General features: G+C 46.9%; 1 protein-coding gene across 1 annotated transcript in view; it reads left to right on the forward strand.

Moving 5' to 3' along the window:
• Myo5b (myosin VB) overlaps window positions 1–16,479 on the forward strand; it is a 213,827-nt gene that overhangs the window by 75,010 nt on the left and 122,338 nt on the right. Inside the window, exons 5-7 of the mRNA XM_059246817.1 lie at window positions 817–973; window positions 9,967–10,110; window positions 11,551–11,632. Coding sequence (XP_059102800.1) covers window positions 817–973; window positions 9,967–10,110; window positions 11,551–11,632 — 383 coding nt within the window. The remainder of the gene's footprint in view (window positions 1–816; window positions 974–9,966; window positions 10,111–11,550; window positions 11,633–16,479) is intronic.

Below are 16,479 nucleotides of genomic sequence, written 5' to 3' on the forward strand. Positions count from 1 at the left end.
CAGGGCCCTCGCTGATATTGAGTACGTATGTGGTACCAGGCACTGTTATCACAGTGGGGAATTGGAAGTAGAGTACCAACCTTCCCTGTAGTTTTGTGAACTAAAGTTCGCCATCATAAGTAATTTCTCTCCCTAATCTGTGTCTCAAATGTTGTCATTCCTCTCTGCTTTGAGTGCTTGTGTTCCTTGGAGACATAAAAGCATGCATTTTCATTTCTGATCTATTTTCCTACTTTGTATTTTAAAAGAACAACTGTAGTCATGTCTATGTGGTGTGAGGTATCCTTTTTTTTCTGACTTGAATTTAGTCTCTAAATCCCCTTTGTTGCAATCCTTTTACTTGTGACATGAGGCTGGTGTCATGCCCTTTACGTAATACATCTGCGTGAACAGAAATGTCCAAATCTATCCCACCAGCATGCTAGGCTCAATGCAAGAGAAGATCTTTGTTCTTAAAACTTCTAGGGAATTGAGTAGCACAGAATAGGCCTATTGGAGGAACTAGGATGAAAGGATGCATGTGTAAATTCTTGGGATAATGGGCAGTGTATCCCTATCTATAGGGTAAGCCGCTGGCCACACTGTCCTTCTCCTGAGTGGTGGTGAGCTTTTGCTGTTGGAAAGCCCTGCTCATACCTACTTTCTTCTTCCCATTTTCAGAGCTCATGTAGACCTGTGAGGGAGGGCAGACTTCACACAGTTATCCACATCTATCCCCAAGAAATGCCTCTTACCAGGTTCCCCTCCATCGGAGTCCCTGGCAGGCCGCAGCACCTTTCCATAGCCAGTGACTGACCAGAGCTCTTTCCCTTCCAGGGATGAAAAGAACCAATCCATCATAGTCAGCGGAGAGTCTGGAGCAGGGAAGACGGTGTCAGCCAAGTATGCCATGCGCTATTTTGCCACGGTTGGTGGCTCAGCCAGTGATACCAACATTGAAGAGAAGGTCCTGGCATCCAGTCCCATCATGGAGGTAAAACCTTCCCAGGGAATCACTGGGGGTCGTAGGTGGCATGGATGATGAAGAGAGTCTTTGAAGTAGCTCACCTAGGCGGCATCCACACCACTCCTATGTCAGGGAGAGATGAGGGTACCTCTGAAACCTCAGATTTGAAGATAACCTGACCTGGTCTTGTCCTGCGGGGCCCCAGTGTTGGGTGGAATGTCTTCACGTTCTGTGTCCTTGGAATCTATGCTCACTGTAGTAGTGGCCATTGCCTGCCTGCTGCCACCTCTGCTGCCTCTTCTTCCTGCTGCCATCACAGGCCAGAAAACTGTCATCGCACCAGAACCGGCAGATACTTTGAAAGACTGAATTAGAAGGCAGTTGTCGGGGAGGATGAGGCAGACTGCGTAGAAACCAGAAAATGTTGTCTTTGCGGAGAAAGGTGATAAAGGGGAGCCGGCGCGGGTATGATACCGTCGCTTCTGCTGAAGCTCTTCAGAAACAGTTCTTGTAATAGCACGAAGTAGCCAAGGCACCCCCTGTCTGGGTCCTGTCATGGCCAGGACATTAGGATAAGAGCCTGGTTTGAGTGGGCTTAGAGAACTTGAGTTCAGGCCAAAGTTGTTTCTAAAAATTAGATCTTGCTATAGCTCATAATGGTTTAGGGTCAGTCTCTCTCTAGAGCGTGCTCTCTCTCCCCCTCCCTCCCTTCCCTCTCTGGGTCTCTCTATCTCTGTCTCTCTCCTCTTTAAAAGTTTCATTCTGATAGAGGAGGTTTAAATGTCTTCATATCCTGGGCCACTTTGGATGCTCTACTGTTCTAGTTTCATTCTTTGGCTGGCTAGGAACAGCAAAAGAAGGGAAGGAAGGGAAGGGAAGGAAGGGAAGGGAAGGAGGGAAAGGGAAGGAAGGAAAAAGGAAGGGCGGGCTTATTTTATTTTCTGTGGGAAGTCAGAGCAGAAATTAGAAGCAGAAACCATAGGGGAATGCTACTACCTGGCTCATGCTTAGCTAGCTTTTTTTACACAGCTCCAGGACCACCTGCCCAGGGAATGGTGCTGCCCATGGTGGGTTGGGCCCTCCTGCATCAATTATCAGATAGTCACTAGCAGACATGCGCACAGACCAAGCTGATCTAGGTAATTCCTGAGTTGAGATTTCCATTCAAATGACTCTAGGCCATGTTAAGCTGGCAGTCAAAGCTAACTGCTACACCCACTCTTGAAACCAATGCTCTTTTTATTGGCAGGTTTACATTCTCCTTACTTTCTCCAGGCTGGGCAGGGCCTTTATTAAGAAAACAGAACTGTAGCTGCATTGTGAAGAGGACAGGGCGAAAATGACCCCCCACACCCAACCGAAAGCCGAATGCATAGCTGTGTCTCCACCTTCCCTGGGTTAATCCTACCATCTCCAGCCTGACACTCAGAGGTGCAGTGAAGTGTTGACAAGCCACAGAGAAGATGTTCAGGGGTGTCTGCTGAACTCACTTCTGGAAAGCTGGAGTCCAAACTTCAAAAGACCCTGAAAAATGGTGGTGGTGACGGGGTGCAGAAAGGCAGAAAGGGAAAATCTGATGCTGGCAAGGGTGTGATCAGCCCATGCAGAAATGGATATACCCAACAGACCTGTCACAGAAGCCTGAAGGCACGTTAGATGCCAAGTGAAGTGTGTGTGTGTGTGTGTGTGTGTGTGTGTGTGTGTGTGTGTGTTGGTAACTGTACTAGCGACTATATATTCAGAAGGGTTTTGATCAAGTCTTAGAGATAAGCAGTTTTAGTTTTTTCTTGGTATGTTGTCAGCACACAGAAAACTTCATGGCCATGGGGAAGGAGCTGTATTGCTAACAGTGTCTCCCTGGCTAGATGATATGTGCAGAAAACATCTTCCCTGCTTGTGTTAGAGTATTCCTCTTGGCTCCGAGGGAGGGATTCCCTGACATCGAGACCCATGGCCACTTGGCACCAGTGCCTGGTGGTGAGTGAGAACTCCAGCCCATTTTATACTCCTTCCTCTTCGACACTAATGTGGACTTAACTCCCTTAGACCCAGAGTCCTGTTGGGGGTGGTGTGTCTAGTCATCAGGGTTTGATGCTGATAGCTTTGAAGCTGCCCTCTTCAAAAGAGCAGTGGTTCCTTTTCTAGACTGTGGGTCTTCAGATGAGTAATTCTGCCATTTATTTTCCTGAAAGTCAGGGCTTGTTTGTAAACATTTAAGGAACATGCTTCCTGGGAGCAGTCAAATCCTCATGGTGAATTTCCCCTGTTCAGAACATCGAATGAAGACTAGGTTTTGCAGTGGCTGTCTGATTTTAATAATCTATAAAAAGGGGAAGAGTCAGAAAGTTCTATATTAATGGTCATCTGCTCATCATGAAGAGAATCCGGGATAAAGCTGGAGTTTGGTTGGAAGGAAACGGAAGCAGCCCAGTTAAGATAACGTCTGGTTTCATTGTAAGTCCTGAGCCCAATCAGCTCAAGTCATTGCAGCCATGCATCTTTCCACTGTTGTGGAGCAGTATACTTCCTGGACCGTCTGGTCCCACTGTGTCTCTCTCTCTCCCTCTACCTTTGCCAAGTGCAGGAATCAACTCAGAGTCTCGGGTCACAGCAGTTCTTTGGATATTCAAGCAAAGTCCTGCTTTCAGAATTCCTTTCCTGGAAAATTTCCCTTCCTGCTGAGTGACAAGACATCACCTGTTCTCTAAGAATTCAAATACTAGCTTCATTATTATTTTATAAATCAGAAAGTGGTCAATACGGTTGAAGGTGCTTTCGCCAAGAGAAAAAAAAACTAGGAGAATTTTCATTTACACAGTGCTTTGGAAGTGGCAGGGTGTGGTTGTATGTGCCTTTAATCCCAACACTTGAGAGGCAGAGGCAGGCAGATCTCTGAATTTGAGGCCATCCTGATCTAAACATTGAGTTTCAGAATAGCCAGGACTACATAGAGAGACCCTGTTTCAAAAATACAAAGGAAAGGAGGGACTGTATAATTACTGTCTTGGAGGCTTGTTAAACTTTGGGGTGCTGGATTTCACGAAGTTTGTTAAGGCTTGGGGTGCGGGAGTTTCTGATTCAGAAGGTCTAGAAAAAAGACCAAAGTTTGCATCTCTCTTGAACACCAATGTGTTGGTGATGTTCTGATCCAGATAGCACACTTGCAGAACCATTCACCGTGACTAAGACAAGGAGAGGTCGCTGAAAGTGTGGAAGAATGACAGATTCCCTGTGGTGCTGTAGCTGATACTCCACATCCTGATGCATTGCTTCCAACTTTGTCACAGGGTGTTGCACATAAGCCTTGTCTCTATAACACTAAATTTTGGGTGAACTTACTAGCCACAACATGCGTTAGTAAGTGGCTTTCCACAGTATGACTCACTATAGTCTAGTAGTTAGTTAGTATCCAATTTAAGCACTGTGTACTCTAAGACTTATGAATTCGGGTCCTGCCTGTGGCCCCAATGCAGAGGAAATCCATGGACCATGGTTTGCCTCCCTGACTCCTGATGTGTGCCTGCACATTAAAGCAGCTAAGCCAATGCTCTGCAGCTTGCACGGATTTCCTCTCAAATGAGACTGAAGGCAGGGTTTTTCCCTCACTCGACTTTCAAAGTTCAGTTATCTTTCAGGCATATTTAGAGACATGGGCCTTCTTGTAAAGATAAAGTAGTTATTCTTGGCAAAGCAGAGAATTATCTCCTTGATGCCTGGTGACTGATCAAAGTAAATACTAGTCACATTGGAATTCAGTGCAGGCAAGACACCATGTTACTAAGTAAGACAGAAAGGGCATTTCTATTAATTTTTATTGTGTAAGATATGCATGGCAAAAATATACCACTATAAGTGAATGAATCAGGGAAATTAAATACATTCATTGTTTGTGTGGCCATCACTACCATCTGTTTCCAGAACTTTCTCATTACCCCAGTAGAAACCCTGTTCCCATTGGACAATTACTTCTCTCTTCCCCAAGTCCTTGACAAACTCTATTCAACCTCTGACTTTTGCTACTCTGAGATCTTCACATGTGTGGCATTGTCTAACACTGGTCTGTGTGTACCTGGTTGACTTTACTTGGCATGGTGTTTTCAAGGTCCATGCGTCTATCAATACTTCGTTCATTTTATGGCTGAGTATCTCACTGCACAAATGCGCCATGATGTGCTTGGCCATTTCTCCCCTGATGCTTATGTGGTTGTTTCTACCTTTTGGCTATTGTGAATATGCGTCCTATGGACATTGATACAGAAGTTACAGATTTAAATCCCTACCCTGGGAATCCTTTAAATTATAGTGGTTACTAATAATTTAAAATATGCGCTGTCTATTACAGCTCGAGCAGGGTGCTGAGTTCTGTGAGAAGGATGCTTAGGCATGAGAGAAACATAAGAGCAACATGCATCCCCAAGGGAGACCAGGGTATGGTTAATTGCTAGAGTCTGAATGAGGAGTGAGGATATGAACTGCCTGAATCACGATTGTGTATATAAATACAGTTGTTTGTGTCTCAGACATGAACGCTCTGTCTTGTGCAACTAACTGCTTTGGAAACCATCAGCTTAAGTGCTGAGGGTTCCTTCCGTCAAATGTGAGTTCTCAGTGCTCTTCTTTGGGGGGAAAGCTTGAATTTGGTAGGGAAAGCTTGAATTTGGTAGGGAAAGCTTGAATTTGGTAGGGAAGAGGAAGCAGCAGAAATCAGGAGGGATCCTGCCTGGGATTAGAATGTTGCCAACAGAAAGTTTTTGCTCTGCCAAAATCGAGAGCACAACTTTTCAAATGTTCTAGGTTTAGGTGGCTTATGTGTCAGGAAGTCATCAGCTTGTGGCTCCTTAGAGGAGTCTAAGGAACACAGTGTCTCAACTAGGAGCAGCGGACTACTGACTGTTCCGCCCAGACCCTGGGAAGAGTTCCCCCGCTCAGCCCCAAGCAATCAGTTACTGGGTCATGTCTCCTTGCTCTCACTGCAGACACCTCCCGGGGAGAACATAGTCTGAGGATGCAGAAGTACCGGTCGGCTGAGCTGAGTGGCAGCTGTTGAATTATAGAGACTGGAGGCTGGACTGGGGTTAGCTGGGGCAGATTGGTGTAATTCATTGGCAGTGCTAGTGTGCCCTGACCCCATTTTCTTAACAGCTTGTGAGCATCCTAGGAGAGATTTGTCCCCAAGTATGCACTGATTAGGAGAGCATTGCTAATCAGGGGACCAGGGGTAGGGGCAGGGACAGAACCCAAGTCCAGGCCAGAGGACCATATGACATCTTAGGTATCATGAATCCAGACATATGACTCTGAGAGCCAGAGACACTTCTCCATCTAAAAGGAGATAAATTAGAGGTACAGTCAACAAAAATGATAAACAAACAAACAACAAAAGACCAAAGGTGTGAGTTTAGGATTTTTGCCTTTGTTGTTGTTTTTAAAATGGTTACAGCTGTCTAAGAAGAATCTGCTTCCTACATGGCCTGTCTATAGCCTGTGATCTCTTGTGTGGCCTCCCATCTCAGACACTCCAAAGTTGTCTGTTCTGAGTCCCTCCTGTCCCTTTGTCCACACTCTGTTCTTCTCCACTGGCAGGATTCTGTGAGATTCACTGCGATGTTCTTTCTCCCAGCCTTTTTCCTTTCTGCTGGCGTGACTACTTGCTCCCCTCCCTGTGCTTTCGCACAATTTCATGTCTGCTTCTCAGTGATGTGACCCAACATTAAAATTACTCATTGGATTCTTGTATGTCACTGTACAGTTCATAAAGGAAAGTTTAGTTGAGTTTCACGTTTCTGTATTCATAAACAGCAAAGAACATGCAGTGGTCCTTTTTGTTGGTTTATTTGAGCCACGGTACCTACCGTTCTGTAGCTCTGGCTAGCCTAGAACTTGATATGTAGACCAGGCTGGCCTTGAACTCACAGAGATCCGCCTGCCTTTGTCTCCCGAGTGCTGAGATTAAAGACGTGAGTCCCCACACCTGGTTTTTTGGTAATTGATACAGTGTTTATTTTACAAAATAAGACATCTGAACTTTTTTGGAATTTGAAATTACAAATTGGAACTTGAAGTTTATTTGTTGACAATAGTGACAATAGATGGTCTTTTATAATTTTCTACAAACTGGCTTTTGTAGATTGTAAACTCATGTTGAATATATTCAGTTGTCCAGGTGTTTTAAGGCTGGTGAAGTATAGAAGTGTATTGCGGTTGTTTTTACAAGACTGTAATAGGCCGCTCTGTTGGCATTCTTCAGAAGGACCAGGCTATCTACTTGCTGTGCTGTGACATTGGCGGCCATCAGTTATGCTTAGGTCTGTTAATCCGTCAGAATTACAAGATGGTGACAGTCATACTTGGTTACCACCCTTGTGCTTACTAGTGCAAAATCCACAGAGAGACTTCACCTCATTGTGGGGCTGCTCTACCATGGTAGGGGCAGGAATATGTGACAGGCAGGTTCTTTGCCTTGAAACTAGGAAGCAGAGTGCCCATCGGGTGCAGCTACATGGGAGCTTGGGTACAGGTTTGAGTCTTTGTGTTTTGAGTGTGACTTCCTCTCCTTTTTCTTGAGAGGGTAAACATAAGGATTGATACTTCTGCACTCCATGTCCTCTGCTGAGGGCTGAGCTAAGAAAGGTTTGGAGGATTGGTATTTCTTTCTACGTTCACTTCTGAGTTGACTCGGTCATTGGAATCGTGGAAGTTGTCCCCATGGATGGCAGCTTCTAATCTGGTGTGAGTGAGGGTGACCTGTGAGACAACATGAAAGACTGTGACTCCATATAACCCAGGTCTAGACTTGAGATTCCAGGGGACCTGAATTTGAATCTTGCCTGCTTCCTAGCCACGTGACCTTGGGCACATTACTTGACCTTCCCAAGCCTGTTTATCTGTACATATGATGAAAAGTGATAGCTGCCTCTTAGGATTCTTGTCCAGATTAACCATCACAATGAGCAGCCCAGCCCAGGGCCTCATGTTGGAGACCCAGGAAAGTCTAAGTTTTGTCAATATTTTAGAGAGGACAGATGATTTTTTGTCTTCAAAACAGAACTGTCTTACTGAAGTGTGACAGTCTACCATTGTCTCATGGAGCTTAGGAGTCAGACTTCGTGCTGGGGACTTAGAAGCCCACCAATGTACTTGGACACATGTCTTTTCCTGGAGGGGAGGACAGAGTGTGTGCAGGGTCCAGAAAAATAGGTGGTAGGTGGAACTCCTCTGGCCTGTGGGGTCAGGGAAGGACTGCCTGTCTGCTTTCAGGTTTGGATTTGAACAGGAGGGGCTGGTAGGCATGGGGAGCTGTGGGAAGAGAGTCCCACCCAACAAAGGGAACAGTGTAGGTGAATCTTGCGTGAGTATGGAGAAATCGCAGGGCTATTGAAGAGAAAAAAGTGTTCTGGATTTTAGAGCTGAGGACCAAGTACTAGAGTAATGAATGGCAGGGCTGGGTGGGCTACTACTACTAGGTATATGAGCCATGCTGAGGCTCTAAAACTAAAGGGTAGAGGAAGCCATTGAAGGATTTTACACCAAGAACACAATCCGGTGCACATTTTACACAAACTGCTCTGTTAGTCAAGAGGAATATTGACTGAAAGTCACAAGATCAGGAATAGAAAATGTAGATAGTTGACATTATCCGGGACAGAGACAGTGGTGATGTGGGCCAGGTCCATGCAGTAGGACAGAGGGAAATGGAAACCTGCTTGGCATACAGGACATCACTTTGGATACACTTGCAGGGTGGTACACGGGCAGACCAGTGTGCTGGCAGAACCATTTCCCTAGCAGAGAGCAAGGACCTGGGCTTCACGTTGCTCACCTCCAGAGCAGGGGCAGTGACAGTCATCTTCATGAAGTGTGAGTGTGTTAGACGTCAACTAGCCCTGTAAAGCAGTAGAGATTAGCCTTCAGCTCCATCATGGCCTCCTTAATCTCGGAGGCCACCTGGGATTTGAAACTAGCAGATATAAGTAGTTGGACTTGGCTGGCCTGGACTAGAGAGTAGTTTTGGATCTTCCTTTCAACCTCTTGGCACTTCATATTTTTCTAGACTACTAAAAAGTTGCAGTGGGATTTTCTAAGTGTTTTCACCACCTGAAAATAAACAGAAGAGATTAATTAAGAGAAATCGATAATTGGCATGTTAGTATTATGACTTATAGAAAGTGAATAGTCATATGAGACCAGTTATTTAATGATTTTAGAGTATTATGGGCTGGGTGTGATAGCACATATCTTTAATCCCAGAACTCAGGAGGATTGCTGTGAGTTAAAGGCCAGGCTAGTCTCCATAACAAATTCCAGGCCAGTTGGGGCTTCATAGAGGCCTCTTCCCTCCAAAAAATGATTGTGTACTACTGTTCGATCTATAGCCTTGCTATGTAGAAAATTATCCCTAGGGTGGGTGACTTATTGATCCAGCCTTAGTAATAAGCAGGGTAGGCATATCATTTGATGGCCTTTCCACGAAGTGCCATTCACCACCGGGGGCAAAGCATTTAGCTGCTTGATTGCATGAGGGATGGAAGTAGATAAATCACAGCAGAACGTGGTCACAGGGATGACTCCAGAACATCAGAGCCAGGGTCTCTGATTCTCCAGGCCTTTGCTTTGAGGACCCAGGGTGACTGGTACAGTTGTTACATGTGTATTCTAGACAGAAAAAAAAAAATGGAAGAGGGGCAGAGAAATGGCAGGTTAGAATTTCTCTGCCCTGGCTGTGTCTCCTCTAAAGAGTCTTCTACTCAGCAAATAACTCTATACAGGGTGGCCAGTCATCATACAAGGGGCTGAAAAGTGGCGTTGGTTTGGGTTTTTAGTTTTCAGCAAACCAAGCACAGTTTCTCCCTCAGCCCAGTGTCTTCACAATAGCAGAGGTGTGTGTGGGTACCATGCTACCACAGACCTACAGTCCTGAAGTCAAGAATCCCAGTGCGGCGTGGGGTGTTTGTATGGGAGGTGCCTGTCTTCCTAGCCTCTTGCCCTCACTGATTACACATTGCTATTGTCTGTTAATCCAGGCCATTGGGAATGCCAAGACCACTCGCAATGACAACAGCAGCCGCTTTGGGAAGTTCATTGAGATTGGCTTTGATAAAAAGTACCACATCATCGGGGCCAACATGAGGACCTACTTGCTGGAGAAGTCCAGGGTGGTCTTTCAGGTGAGTGGCAGGACTCAGTCATTTGTATTTGGCTACCAGCGTTGTTCCTCCCTGCACTCACAGAGCAGCCCGTACGGCTCTTGGCTTGGGATCAACCTCCTTGTTTTTGTTCTTCTCTTTCAGAGTAAACATCCATTTGGACTAAGCATTAGGTCCACAAATGTTTTGCACAGCTTTGCCTGTTGTGTGTTAAATGAGTGCTTGATCCCAGCATAAAGGACAGGGCAGTCTTCTTGCGGCTTTTACAGTCTTACCATTAGAGAATGTTATTAAGTAGACCCTGGGTTTTGGCTTTCAGAGAACCTGCTTTGGTGGGTCAAAATATGGGTGGGGTTAGAAAGAAAGGTGTATATGCTGAAATAACACACACACACACACACACACACACACACACACACACACACACACACTCCTAGGAAGCAGAGTCCTCATTTCTTGCCCACCGTGGTCCTTGATTGCTCTCTGCCGACCCTCCTTTACCTCCTGCTCAGCTATCCCTGGCCTCGTCCTGAACCCTTTCTCCCTGTGTCTGGAGATGGCTGGTGCCACTAGCAACCCCATGCATCATTCTCCTGCAGCAGCTTTGTCCTCCTACCCCTTGACTGAGATAGCAGAGGTGGCCTGAGTCGAGTGTGTAGCTTGCTTTTCCTTGTGCAGAGTGGCTTCCCGGTCCCTGGGGTTCAGCTGTCCCCAGCATTCCCCAGAGTCTCCTGAGCTATTTCTTAGTGAGGAGTCCCTGCTGATGAGTAACAAATATTTCATGAACTCTTAGAGCAGCCCCCCTGCCCCTTCCCTCATGGGTTGGTTGGGCAGTCCTGCATCCTTCCTTCACTACAGCAGAGAAAGCAGGCAGCTGTTTTGGGTGGACTGACAAGCAGCCGGCACTCCACCCTGGCTTTGAGTTTCCTCTTTGATTGCTGGCACTATCCAGGCCTCCTGAATATTTATACACCATCCCTCCCACACACCCTACCAATTTAAGGTAGTTCTAGTCATGAGTGTCCATGGAAAGTCTTCAGGGACCTTCCTGACTGCCTGGCCCCCCAAAATAGGCAAGCTCAGCTTTAACTTAGTCCCAAGCACCCCCTCCCAGGAGCTTCCAACAGAGAAGCAACGGTCTGAAGAGTGTTGGTCAAGCAGCATGGTAGTGTTTGCTGACTGAGCCACTGTTTGTGACATGGCACTGGTGTTTAATGTAGAAAGAAAAAGGAAATGCCTGTTTCCACATAAGCCAAGACGTAAAGCCCTCACAGAAGGCCCTGTCATAACAAATGAAGAATAAAGCCGTTGGAATTGCAGCTGGCCAGGGCATGGAAGAAAAACCTGAGGGAGGGTGGGTGGTCTAGCTCACACCATCTGGATGCAACGCCTGGAATCCGAGTGGTCAAGGAGATGATCTGGGGAAATGCTACCTAAAATCGATCTCCTTTCCTCCCCCAGGCGGATGATGAGAGGAATTACCACATCTTTTACCAGCTCTGCGCTGCTGCCAGCCTTCCTGAATTTAAAGAGCTCGCTCTGAGTAAGTCAGCAGGTACATGGGGTCCTCTGCAAGGGCAGCCGCTGCGTCAGGCAGCCAGGCGCTCTGCCGGGAACCCTGGGTGGTGGGTTCTTGTCTCAGCCCTGTCCTTGCTGTGGTCCTGCCCTTTAGTCCCATCAGAACCTCACTGCCAGTTAGTAAAGCAAGTTAACTACATCCAGGCTACCTGCAAGGAATGAGCTGCAGGGGTGGGGTGAGCTGGAGGGGTGGGGTGAGCTGCGGGGGTGGGGTGAGCTGGAGGGGTGGGGTGAGCTGCGGGGGCGGGGTGAGCTGCAGGGGTGAGTGGAGTGAGCTTCAGGGGTGAGTGGAGTGAGCTGCGGGGGTGGGGTGAGCTGCGGGGGCGGGGTGAGCTGCAGGGGTGAGTGGGGTGAGCTTCAGGGGTGAGTGGAGTGAGCTGCGGGGGTAGGGTGAGCTGCGGGGGCGGGGTGAGCTGCGGGGGCGGGGTGAGCTGCAGGGGTGAGTGGAGTGAGCTGCGGGGGTGGAGTGAGCTGCGGGGGCGGGGTGAGCTGCGGGGGCGGGGTGAGCTGCAGGGGTGAGTGGGGTGAGCTGCGGGGGTGAGTGGGGTGAGCTGCGGGGGTGAGTGGGGTGAGCTGCGGGGGTGGAGTGAGCTGCAGGGGCGGGGTGAGCTGCAGGGGCAGGACCTGTTTTGCAGAGCAGTGCGGTTGCCACCACTTTCAAGGGTGTGCTGGTTCAGTCAGTACCGCTGCACAAGCATGAGGACCTGCATTTGGATCCCCAGTTAGCCGTGTGTGAGTCCATGTCAGTAACTCCAGCACTGGGAACGGAGAAATGAGTTCCTGAAGTTCTGTGGCCAACCAGCTTGCGTAGCTGGAATAGATGGGCTCGGGCTCAGTAAGAGGCCCTCGGTCAAACAGTAGGGGAGAGAAGTGAGCAAGGAAGGCATCTGCTGTGACCCCTGGCCTCCACGGATGCACACAGACGCACACAAGCATGCATATATACAGCATGCATGCACAGATTTTTTTTTTTAAAGAAAAAATGAGTTTCTTCTTTCTACACCACGAGAAATGGGTCCCTTTCAGAAGATCTAGAGATTTATATAATGCTCATCACTTTTCCTTTACCATTGTGTGTTAATTCATATTTTAGAGTTTGAGATAGAAAGGATAGGAACAGTGCTGGCCATGGTGGTGAAGGCCACAGAGCACACATAGGAAGGATAAGTCACAGACAAGTGAGACTCAGTACTGCAAAACTATGGATCCCTTCTGAACAGGCATGGAAGTTTCTAGCATATCCATGGTAGAGCACTCACTAGTGGAACAACCAAAAGTGCCTCTCTTGTCTCTATCAAGTGAGTGGGCACATCCTTTTTTTTCCCCACAAATGCATTAGCAAGTCCCCCATGTTTTGAGGCATTGATAGGGAAACAGAGTGGTAGGCTGGCTTTTATTCCTGGCTCTGTTGCAGGCAGCATCTCTCCTTGGGCTGGAGCTCCTGCCTCGTCTGTCTGAGACTAGATGGAGTCTTGGTTCTGAGACCTCAGATACTGAGTGATGAGGGGCCAGCCTGGAGCTGAACAGCATCCTGCCCTTGGCCTGTTATCTGTATTTGGGTCTGTGTAGAGAGAGCCTTGGCTAAAAGATGACGTGAAGAGTTGGTTTGTCTAGGCAAAGGCTGGCTGGTCTTTGCAGCTCTGAGATAAACAGATTGCTGAGGCCATGTCCCCAAATCTTAGCTATCCTAAGGATCCAGCACCGGTCCCAGCTGTGCCCCCAGTAGCTACAATCTATCAAGTGGTGTCTTAGTCACTGGTCTGTTGCTGTAAAGAGACACAATGACCACAGCAACTCTTACAAAAGAAAGCATTTAAGTAGAGGCTTGCTTACAATTTCAGAGGTTTAGTCCATTGTCATCATGGTGGGGAGCACAGTGGCATGCATAGCACTGAAGAAGTAGCTGAGAGCTACATACTGATCTGCAGGCAGAGAGAGACAGACTCTGGGCTTGGCATAAGCTTTTGAAACCTTGCAAGCACACCCCTAGTGACACACTTTCTCCAACAAGGCCACACTTCCTAATGTTATTTATGAATATTATGAAATAATATTATTTCAATCCTTTCAAATAATGCCTCTCCCTGGTGACTAACCATTTGAATATATGCCCCCTTTGTGGGCAATTATTTTTCAAACCATAAGTGGTTCCAGGATTTGCTTCCTTCCTGATTAGTTCCTGTGTGTTTTTTGTACATATTACATATCTTGATTCATTCATGAAACTTGACTAAAGCCATAATGAATGATGCAGCTATGGGTCCTACCATAGTTAGCCTGTCAATTGCAGTATGGAATGGTAAGCACTGTGTCACAAGAAGCATAGTCTCAGGCCAAAGAGTCCTCTATGAAAAGTCATAGTTTACTCGGAACCCTGAAAGGACACATTGGATGGCACCCACTGTGCTGATCTGTCTTGTTGTGCAGTTGCTGGCAAGTCTGATCCTTCCAGGGTTACTACAGCTTCCCAAGGACAAGGATTGCGTGCTCCTAGCTAGTCAGTGCAGGTTCTCAGTGGCCCTTGTTTGAGCAATAGCCTGACTGACCTGGGGCCTTTTGGGTTAGATGCCAGCTCTTAGTCGAGAGTGACCAAATAAGCAGCCATGAAAAGGACCACCATCCTCCTCTTGTCTTCCTAGAATGGGGGTACGGTGGAGTTTTCATAGCTGACCTGCAGAAGCACTTTTACTCCAAGGTCGGTTTTATGGAGAATCAAATACTGACAAGATCCACCTGGCTGGCCACTTCATCCTGAATGGAACTTTAATAGGGAAGTTGTCTAACTTTACATTTACGTGAGTTGTATTGAGGTTTAAAATGGCTTTTCCTTATCCGCTGTTTGTGAAAGGTACAGACTCCCTGGGCTTCTGCCAGAATCCTTGAAAATTACTCAATTCAATCAATTTCTTGCATCTTGGAGAGAAATGAAGAGCCTCTGATAAGCCTATGGCCTTGTGGGTGGATTGGCTATGAGCCCTGAAACTGGGTTCTTGGTTTTGTCGATAACCCTGATAAATAGCTGGGAAAGTCAAATATGCGGACTAGCCAAAAGCTCCAGGAGATTCTGTAGACGCCATAATCCTTCTCTTGTTCTTAACTTAAAACACATTATACAAAAATCTCTGGTGCCCTGGCATGAACTTGTGCATTTGTCTGAAGGTGGAAGGCATGGGTTTGTGTCTTGTCATTCATATTCTTCCTCTACCCCACTGCTGTTCTTTATGCTTAAAATGACCTTGGGAAATTTAGAACAAAGTCCAGTGGTAATTTTGTTGGGAAATAAGGGATGGTAAAGTTCCCATCTTCCTTAAATCTATTGCTCAGGTGCTTAAGAAAGTTCCCCTTCCTTTTTACTACCACAAGTGTGTTGATACAGTTTTATAGCAGTCACCACAGACTTGCACAGGTCAGAGTACAGCCTGCCCAGGTGAGGTCCAAGCTCTGACATTGGCCTTGATGTTTGGTGCTCCAATCATAGACGGCCTCTTTGTGCTCTGGTGACTGCCTGGGCTATTGTCTGTCTGATGAACCAGTTAATAGGCATTTTAGTATTTATTTCTCCTTGTAAATTCTTACAAAAGAGGGGGAGGGGCAAGGAGGAGAGAGAGATCACAGCCGGATGGTGAGAGACGGTGTTGTAGGTGGGAAGGATAGTGCTGGCTTCATGGACCTGAGTGGAAGAGAGCTGAGCTGCGGCCAGCCAGGCAGATAGGGAAGGACCAAGCATACGCTGCTTTCGTGTCTTTTACTAAGGAGTCTGTTGTATAATGATAACTGGTGACTGCAGCAGGCAGAAGCAGGGGACAGAGATGATCTTGTTGATTGCACTCAGATCCTTTGGCAGGTGGCTTCTGCAGACAGTGTCACCTGAGCCTAAGAAACGACCCGGCTGGACCTGAGTTTGGAAATGCAGAGCAGGAAAGGTGGAGGTGATCTGTCAGACACAGAACAGCAAGCAGTAGGGCCCTAGCTGTTGACAGTGAAGGGTCTTTTGAAGATGCTGAAAATGCCTTCCCTCCAATGCGGAAGCCAGATGTCTCCTTTAGAGTCTCCAGTGACCCTGCTGTCTTGGCTGACATTCAGTAATGAGTTAAAAAAAATAAAAATCAAAGTCATGGGACACTAAAGATCAATCATCTCTTCAATGGAATGTTCCAGTAATAGGCTGTCCGTCCTGGTCATCCCCTGGTGAGCCTGTGCAGCCCCTTAGCATGCTGTAGTCATGCTTGGTTTACATGTTGGAAGCAAATGGAGTAAGTCGTCTTTAGGTGGCTCTGGGAAAGTGGCCAGGTAAGCTGTTTTGAAAAGTAAGTGTAAGAGGCGGAATTGCTTTATTAACCTTCTGGATCTATTCTTGCTCAGCACCCTGAGCTTGTGGAGTAATTAGCTATGGAAGTGCTAAACATAATTTGAGTGTAAGTCATAAAAATTTACTTCTGTTGAAGCTCTGAGAGAGTAAAAGGCTGAAGTCCTTTCTCTTTCAGTTCAAGAATCTTGGCCTCCACTCATCTAAGTGTGTTCATCCCTCCAGGAAACCTCTCTTGGCACACGGTGGATGTTCTTTGTATTCCTTTCTATTTATTCCTATGAAAGTCTAGGCCTAGCCTATTATAAAAGTGGTTGTATAGTCAACCTGAATGTCAGTGCTGAGTTCTGACACTGAGAGCTGGGCCTGGCAGTGTTTAGTGCTCAGTTTTCCAGAATTGTTGGCAGACTTCACTGTGGCCTGGAGCATTGATGTTATGTAGGAGCAGCATCAGGACCTGGGTTGAGATGAGAAAATAGAGGTAGTTAGGAACTGTCAACCGCATG

Source organism: Peromyscus eremicus, chromosome 19 (genome assembly GCF_949786415.1).
Source record: "Peromyscus eremicus chromosome 19, PerEre_H2_v1, whole genome shotgun sequence".
In the NCBI taxonomy this organism is placed as follows: Eukaryota; Metazoa; Chordata; class Mammalia; order Rodentia; family Cricetidae; genus Peromyscus; species Peromyscus eremicus.